Genomic DNA, 9,424 nt, shown 5'->3' with positions numbered 1-9,424 from the left:
GAGGGGGCGGGGCGGAGGGAACACGGATGGGCGACGAGAGCTATTTCAATCATAAGCACTTGAGTGAGAGCGGCGGCCGTTTGCGCGACACGGAGACGAGATTCTTCACTTCTCTCGAGACGTTGAGAGAGCGTAGTTTTTTTTTCTTTTTTTTTTTTTCCAAGTCATGGCTCGGTCCTCGGCAAGCGTAGACGTTTCCGAGTCGAGTCCGAAGGAGCCGTCTCTCGGGAACTCGATAACGAGCGAGTGGGAGGGAGAGAGAGAGCGGGTTGCCACAACGGCTATTAGCCTTTGCGATAATTTGGTAGAGATCGCGACCGCTTGAATGTCGTCGTGCACGTTGTAATTTACGGATTTGTTTATCGCAACATTGTTTACGCGGCTACAGCGAGCGTTCGTTATTATTGATTTGTTTATCTCATTTGTGAGATTGTAGCGGCAAGTCGATGGGACGAGTCGCAAAAAGCAAACTTTACGACAATTTAATTATTACATTTATGACCCAATGCCACTCGCTCGACGCTCAATCGACTAACGAGGAATATTAATTTGGCAGCGGATAATTATGCGGAAAAAAATATTAATGGCCAGATGTAAGCGGTTGATTAGTCGGTACGAATAGTAGTTATTAGCGAATAAATTTGCGAATGTTTACGGGCGCTGCATTAAGAGAGTCTTGCGAGTCGCCCAGTGCACCACGGTCGACTCGGATTTCTTGGACTGGGCCTTTTCCGCAATTTCAGATAGAGAGAGAGAGAGAGAGATATATATATATATATAGAGATAGATGGATAGATAGATAGAAGATAGATAGAGAGAGATAGAGAGAGAGAGAGAGAGAGAGAGAGGCACCACGAGATTCGGCGATTCAATAATCAAATTAGTGGTTGATTCGCTTGGCTAGGAGAGCCAACGTGAACGAATCGAGCCGAGACGACACGCTCGGTGTCCACTTGCTACGGGCGCATCTCCTCACTTCGTCCATCTTTTCTTTACGATTTTTTTTTACTCTTCGCCCCTTATCACTCAAACGGCTCAATGACACCGTGCAATTCCCTCTGATTGTTGTGTCTCGCTACGCTCCAAGTACTCGCGGCTTATATCGCGAATGACCTCTATTCGGAAAGATGCTCTTACGCCGGCCAGACTTCATTGCTTAATCGACGTATTCATCGTGACGAGCGGCGATGGACCAAAGTGTCGCTTACCGATTTTAACGGACCTCGTTCCCTCGGCCATTCTAGTTCCATTGCGTCCGAATTTTTATGACAATGTCATTGCACACTCGTACGCAAGTGCGCTTCGTTTCGCCTATCGCGACACCGCAACGCCACTCATTGCCGAAAGATTGGTCGTTAAAAGCATCGCAAGCGCATCGCCACGACGCACGCATTGCGGATTTATCGGCACATCAACCCCAAAAGCAAAGTATTTATAAAGAATGACGCGGGAATAATAATGGCCTGAATGATTAGTCATAATGTAGTCTCTAATCTCCGAGACTAATTAAACTGTCGTTTTCCCCGCAATTCAAGCATCGGCTTTTTTTTTTTTTTTTTTTTTTTTTTTTTATCATCAACGAATGGCCACCATAGCTGGCAGTTTATCGGCGACTGATACTCCCGAGTCACCGAAATAATCGACCGGCCAGTTAGCTTACGATCCTACAGGCCAATTAAAAATAATCGCATATGCTCTTCTCGGAGATTCTCATAGCATTCGCCCACGCACACATTTCACTTGCAGTTTAAAAATAGTCGATAAGCAGACCGAGGAAAAGTTTATATTCGAGCTTTATAACTCAATAGCTCGTAGAGTTATATTAACCACGGCGTTTGAAAATTTGCTGCAGCCACGATATTTCGTAATTTCATAGCTTTGACTTTTAAATTTAGCTCGTTTATGGCCCTTGGGAAAGCGTGTGTGAACAAAGCTATTTAAAATCGGGCATTCGTTTAAGTGTAAAGCACGCACTCTTTGCGGCTCCGATGTTGCGAAAATTTAGGTAAACTGCTGCTTCGTTCTAACGGAGAATGTTTTGGGGATCCAATTTTGTAAATGTCGGTCTAATGCTAAAATACTTTTATTTCATCGATTTACTGACAATTAACCCGACCATCTTTCCATGCCATTTACTATCCCCTCGCAATGTCTATGTAGGTCAACTGCCAAATTCATTTGCCCTGCCGTAAGAGAATAATTTCAGTTATTTGCCATTTTTCCTCTCTCGTGCCGCGAAATCATTTGAATTTATGCAGTTACGTGACGATTGCCACTAAATTATCGCAATTGGAAGTATTCACAATGCATTCCCGATATCATTCTTATTCGAGTATTATAAGTATTACGAGCTACTAACTAGTGTGTTATATAAAATTCTAATTGCGAGTACAAAATGCACAATTATTCATAGATATCTTACTTAAGAGAAACACTCGACATTCTAAAAATTATCAAAGTTATCTAAAAGTTACTTCAAGATAATTCATATTTCATATAATTCATATATATATATATATACATATTTATTGATTTTGTCTAAATAGACGGGATCTTAAAGGCATGGCATTAGTCCTTAAAAGACTAATTCGTTCATAATTTAATAAATGTTACGATGCTTTCCAATATTCGTTTTAATTGAGTAAAATTTGAAATTCATCACAGAATAATAAAATTATTACAAGACAAGTCTACAATATAATTTCCATACTTATGATTATTAAAAAAAAAAAAAAAAAAAAAAAAAAAAAAAAAAAAAAAAAAAAACTTTCATTCGTTAAGAATGTAATGAATATAAAAATTATTCATATCAGATTTTACAGATCGCATCTTGAAATTGGAAATTAAATTTTAAAATTATTGATATTTTTAACATTGTAATCCTTAATATGGCATTTCTTAAGAATCTGCTTAATTCCATGATAAAGTAAAATAAATATTTACATCATTCTTCCGATATGCTTACGGTTATCAAGAATTTTTTAAGTATGATGATTATAAAGTACGTTAAAAAAATATGCTCAAAATGGAATTATCGAGGCTTTGTAATTTGATTGAAGAATAAAAGTCAGAGCATTCGAAGCTTTAAACATTCATTAATTATTATTAATAAATAAGATTTTCAGTACAAAGAATCTTTGTTTTGTATTTGTTCTGTTCATATTGATTTTAATCGTAAATTTAACTTTCGTGCGTTTATAAGCGGATCATCCTGTACTTCATTATTCTTCCTTTCCATACAAAAGCTGTAGAAAAATTTATATTATTAATTGAATAGCTAATTATGCTTATAACAATATTAAGTTTAACAACTAAAACAATTCATTCCTTAATAGCTAATTTGAAACACGTGATATTTATCTTACCACTTGGCATTAGAAAATCAATTATTTATGAATGGAATACTTATATATAGCCATATTGACATTATTAGCAATTTTATGTATGTAATAATTATTTTTAATTTATGAAATTAGTCAAGTGGATATTAAACGAAACATTGAAAATTTAAACATTCAGCTGCTTTACAATTTTTCAAATATACATTATAATTTTATAAATATTAAAAGATATTGCTATTCAATTGTGTTTATAAATCGTTTTCCTTTTATGTTATGAGTTATTTTTCAGCGACTTCATGGAATATAAAAAGAATTTCAAGTTAAACATACAATATCATGCACATGTATTAAAATTCTGAATAATTAAATAACTTAAAAAAGCTATTCTTGGTATATACATATACATATTACATATACGTGCGCGCGCGCGCGCGCACGCACGCACGCACACTGAGAATGTAATTTTAAATAAATCCAAAAATATAAATATTTTATAAATGTGTTAAATTCTAAGGTATACGACTAAATAATCATATTAGACGTATCTATGTGATCTTTACAATTATTTTTACAGTAGGTGTATTAGATTAAATATTCAACAAATCGTAAATATAAGTATTTTAATATTATAGCAAATTAAAATATCACAATTTATGTTATTAAAAAAGATAAAATAATTCGTAACTTCTTAGAATATACAGATTTTCTACAGCGATAATAACTGTTAATTTTTTATTTGGTTAACGGCGAAAGTTGATTTTTTTTATTTTTATTTTATATTATTAATTTATTTATGTATTTTTTATTTGTTTATTGTTTTTTTTTTTTTAATGATTATTATTATTATTATTAAATTATCTTTTAAATTATTTGAATTTTGGTCCCATTATCGTCTTTATAAAACAATGCCAGATTCTTAATACTAATACTGCAAATCAAATATACAAGTAAATTTATAAATAACATAGTCATCGTATAGTAGTAATCAATTGTGTTATCATAAATCAGTAAATTTGCTGCTGAGGACAGAATTATTATGACCGTGAAAATTGTGGTTAGCATCAATTCACAATGATATCATATAATAATCTCTCGCTGGGACGTGAAACGCCTCAAATGACAAATTCATCTCGCACAGACATTGATCACCACGTGTTACTTTATGCAAGCGTTAAATGTAAATGAACGAAAGATTTTTATTTTACAATATGTTATTTGGCTTTTCACCTTTCTTACATTAATCACTTACATGATTTTCAATAATTAGCAAATATTTACAGAATACCCTCCCTCTTTCGTCTCTAGAGCTACAAAAGTTAAATTACAAATTTGCTATTTAAATTAGTCTTAAACGATACGATTAACAATACCAATTACCGGCTATTTAAAATTTCAACCCAACAAGATAATATTCCAGGTATTTATAGTTTTGACTGATTTTTTCTTTTTTATGACTAATCAGAGTAAATTCGCTCTAAGATCAAGAACGACAAGTCGCTCATTTACTTTTACAAAATTAGTAACTATAGTACTTTCTTGCGGCTTATAGTTTGTATTTTCCTAGCACACGATAATTTAAACAATCACTGGCGATACAACAATAGCCCCGAAACGCTCGACTTTGACATCGCATTTGTTTTACAAACATTCGTAGCGATGTACATATACACATACACATACATATACATATACATATACATATATATATATATATATATATATATATATATATATCGTCACGGCTCGACAACACCACTTCAATTAGAAAGTGGAAAGCTTGCCTTTGCCGACTTACACGTGTCGCTTTCAGACCCATTAATTGAAATGTAACTAATCATCATAAATGTTTCGGGAGATCACTCGGAACTTTATCGACAAAATTTGCTGGAAACTGTCCCTTTTTGCCATTATACTCTCCGTACAGCCAATCATCCGATATCCTCGATAAAACTTTGATTCTCGCCCCTTCCTACAAAACAATTTCATTTTCATAGGTGAATGTTGGACGTCTAAGCGAGAGGAGACCACGTCATTATGAATAATAAATAGAGAAAGCACGAGTAGTAGGCGGCAACGATCGACGTATCTCAAATTCCGCTAATATTATAATGACGTTATTACCTCGAACGACAGATCCTCCGTTATTTCCGCCTTAAATGTGTAAAGGGCATTGACGACATTCGCGTTCTGACCAGGCAGAGGGATCTTGACGTCGAGGAAGTTGACGGGAAATATCCCTTCGCGATCACCCACTCGTCCCTCCATCCAGTTGTCGTTGATCAGATTGGTCAAGTAAACGACGTCGCCCTCCTTTAAATCTAGGTCACCGGCCTGCGATGCCTCAAAATCGTAAAGAGCCACGCCGTAGGGACGCTCCGTGTTCTCCTGAAAGTATACAACACGACGTCCGATTATCGAATGCCCCGCTTTGCTCCGCCTCGACAATTGGCCGAACGACTGAGTCATCGGGTGATACGAGAGCATCCGCTCCCTATACGCCAGCCAGGCCCATTGTTACCCGCGTGAGCCGTCGCCGCTGTCCCAGATAAGGGCGTATAGAGGCTACTCTCGTTTCCCGAGTGATATCTCGTCACTTTTATCGGTCGTTACTCGCATGTCCGGCGATCGTAGAAATAACGAGCCACCGAGCGGACCCCTCACCGGCAAACCGTCCTCCAGCTCGGCGATGCATTCGGGCGGCGGTGGCGGGGGCGGCTGGGAGGGCATCGGGAGCGAGGAGGCCTCCTCGTCCCAGAAGTCCTTCGCGAACGAAGCCTCCTGGCTTGGGTGGAACCGCGGGGCGTTCGAGTAGTTGGTGCTCCTGGGTATGATCCTGCTGGGGGCGGGCTTGGGGGCGCTCGACTTGCACGGCTTTCCCCGAATGATGGTCGGCATGACGAAGGGTTTCCTCGGGACTTGAGCCTGCTCGAAGAGACCGCCGTCGTTGAAGGCGAAGAAGCTCGAGTCGCCGACCTCCTTCACCCGTTGACTCGTCGTCACCGGCCACTGGAAGTAGAAAGACTTTCGATTACGCGCTTGACTTTTAGCGAGATCTGAGATGTAGAGAATTCGATGGCCAGGGTCATGTACCGGCTGAGAGCTGGTGGTGTTGGCGGTGGTCTTGGAGCTCGTCGCGCTGCTCTCGAGAGAGCCGAAAGGATCCTGACTGCAGCTGATGCGCCACGGATCTCCGGAATGCTGTTGCTGATGCTGTTGCTGTTGCTGTTGCTGTTGCTGTTGCTTCCTGCTCGAGAGACTCCCAAAGAAATCGAAATCGTCCTCAAAGGCACTCTCGGTTTGGGAGGCACTACCACTGCTGACGAAGAGGGAAGGATTGGAGTTGCCATCGCTGCCGAAGCTGTCGACGCTCACGCCATCGCTACTCGAGCGCGTCGTGAAGGTCGGTGAGCCTGGGGGACTCAAGTCGATGAGGCAGACGCTGCTGTTGCTATCGAGTTTCGGCGCCGAAAGCTGAAAGGTCGTCGCGACGCCATTAGGTGTTACCAGCCGTTGATGTTGTTGTTGTTGTTGTTGTTGTTGTTGTTGCTGCTGCTGCTGCTGCTGTTGATGATGATATTGATTTGGTTGGTTGCCATTGCTAATATTAGTGTTGCCGTTGCTGTTGTTATTATTGTTGCTGGTACTGGTGCTGGCGGTGATGCTGCTGCTGTGATGATGTTGCAGATGGTGATGCTGCTGTTGATGTTGATGCTTCGAGACGCGCCGCCCGAACAAATTCGTTAAAAGCTCTGTAGGCCGGACCTTTAACAATATTTTGATAAGAACCATAGGGCTATTTTTTTTTTTTTTTTTTTTTTTTTTTTTTTTTTTTAATGCCTTTCGCTTCCAAACTTACCGCTTTCTTTGGTTTTTCCTCCATATTTACATGCTTGGTTTGGAATTTCGGTGGCGGAGGCCGAGGGGGTGGCTTCTTTTTCTGGGGCGCCTGCAGCGCGGAGCCGAAAAACTCGTTGCTAAGAAGTAAAAGTTAATTTATTTACTTTCTTTCTTTAAATGAGTACGTATTGATATGTGTCGAACCGACGATGGTCGACAATGTAACTGAAAGTCGTCGAATGAAAGTAGGCATGCAAAGCTTACTGAATATTTCGTGTGCGCGGAAGGGGTCGGGCGGGGTGGGGTGAGGTGGGGAGGGGGGGGCGATTATGCTTCTCTTTTGAACGAACAAGTAATAATGAAATCACCCGAGATTTCCATTGAAATTTAAACAAATTTAATCGACGCCTTATCACGACCGTAAGGATAAAAATCTTTAGAGAATTGAATATGCATTCGTTATGCGTACAAGCTTAAGTTACTTGGAGAAAAGGCAGTAGTTGTACCAGTATTCAATCTAAATTTAAATGTGTGTTATGCAAACCTTTATCTTCACATAAGACGTGTAGAAATTTCACTTTAGATACACATATATACATATACGCATCGTACATGCAAGCGCGCGTGCACACACATTCCGAAACTTATAATATAATAAAAAAAAAAAAACTTTCATCGTGAAAAGAAACGATAGTATTTGTTAGATTACGCAAAAGTAAGTATAAAGAGAGGTTACACGAAACGTTATCATTATTAATGAAAAACCGCACAATTAGTCGAATTTATTATTTAGTCAATGGTATCGGAAGAAATCTTGATAATTATCAAAGCGTAATTAATTAAAAAAAAAAAAAAAAGAATAGACCGTAAAAGGGTATATATTTATCTATTGCAGTATCATTGATACGAATGACAGTAAAGTAAGGAAAGTAATTTTATAACGGATTCATTGGCTGGTTGTGTTTCACAAACGTTACATAAAAATCAGAGAGAGAGAGAGAGAGAGACAGACAGACAGACAGACAAGGAAGAAGAAAAAAAGTGGTATATCTTGCAACAACGACAGAGTGAAATACAAACGATCGGCGTGTCCAGTTTACACGCTGTGAATGAGTTTTCTTTTGTTCCTTGTTGTTTTCCTTATTTTTTTCCTTTATCATTAATCTTATTTAGTTTGTCCTTCTTGAACGTAGAGAGCAAAAAATAAGCCATGATACTAAATATAAGCAAGTTAATTATAAATGGTAGCGCTTGATATTAACTTTCAACCGTTACGAAACGCGTCGAAATTCAAAATATACGCTGCGTTGCGCACGCAGGAGGTGGAAAATAAATAGATATAGACGAGGAGGCACTAAGGTGCAACAAGGGAGAGGGGGTATAGGGATTGGCCAGAAGGTCAAGTGCACCTTCGCGGATAGCGGAAGCCCAGCCTCCGACGGGGTCCAACAACGCGACTGAGCGACTCTCGGCTGCACACCAAGGCGGCAAAAGTTAACGGGGAGAAGGTCGCGGCGGCGCTACATAGACGCAAAGGAGCGCACTCACCTACTGGACCAGAGACCGCTGTTACGTTGGCTCGGCAGGTTCTCAGCCGGTGGCCTCGGCGCCGACCTCGTCGGCACCCTCATCTCCGTGAGCAGGTCCATTGCCGTGTGAGAGACAACGCTTGGAGAGGGGTGGCCGTACCCGAGTATAAATACACGGGGGCTTTACGCTTTCGAGCGTAGCGCGCGGCGCCAACCTCCCGATTTTGGCTCGAGCGGCCCTTTGAGGTTATGGGGTCCACAGGAGCCCGACTCGACCTCGGCTACGGCCGGCTGGAACACATCCTTGGGTCAGGGGAGCCACGCTTGGGGGAGGCAAGAGAGCCTCGTCACTCGGGGGGAGGATGGGCCCGGGGCTGCTGGCCGCGAGCGGCAGGGAAAGACAGGACACGGGGAATCGAAGATGCCGGATAAGATCTCACAAGGCGATCGTCTTGGTGCGCGTGTTTTCTAGTAGTCGAGCAACTGCGCCGTCGATGTCGCCGGCAACGGACGCCCGAGCCTCCTGCTGGGCACGATACGACGAGTGCCAGTGAGGCAATGAGCGCAATGCAAGCCACAAAGCGCGCACTGTGACAACGAGAGAACGAGAGAGCAAGCGGGAGAGGCAGGGGCGGGGGAAAGAAGGTGGTGGAGGAGGCGGTGACGGTGGGAGGAGGTGGTTGAAGCGGACGAGGAGGAGGAGGAGGAGGAGGAGGA

General features: G+C 40.8%; 1 protein-coding gene across 1 annotated transcript; it reads right to left on the bottom strand.

The window, feature by feature from the left end:
- Nucleotides 1-5,109: 5,109 nt before the first annotated feature.
- On the bottom strand, nucleotides 5,110-8,968 carry l(3)05822 (SH3 domain-containing lethal (3) 05822). Its single transcript, XM_011496115.1, has 7 exons — nucleotides 8,727-8,968; nucleotides 7,198-7,315; nucleotides 6,935-7,103; nucleotides 6,432-6,874; nucleotides 6,003-6,347; nucleotides 5,463-5,726; nucleotides 5,110-5,310 (listed from the first exon to the last, which is right to left on the bottom strand). The coding sequence occupies exons 1-7, from the start codon at nucleotides 8,825-8,827 to the stop codon at nucleotides 5,179-5,181; spliced, it is 1,572 nt and encodes a 523-aa protein (XP_011494417.1). The 5' UTR covers nucleotides 8,828-8,968; the 3' UTR covers nucleotides 5,110-5,178.
- Nucleotides 8,969-9,424: the final 456 nt, after the last annotated feature.

Source organism: Ceratosolen solmsi, unplaced genomic scaffold (assembly GCF_000503995.2).
Source record: "Ceratosolen solmsi marchali unplaced genomic scaffold, CerSol_1.0 scaffold11, whole genome shotgun sequence".
NCBI classification, from domain to species: domain Eukaryota; kingdom Metazoa; phylum Arthropoda; class Insecta; order Hymenoptera; family Agaonidae; genus Ceratosolen; species Ceratosolen solmsi.
This window is presented reverse-complemented; position numbering and strand designations above follow the sequence as displayed.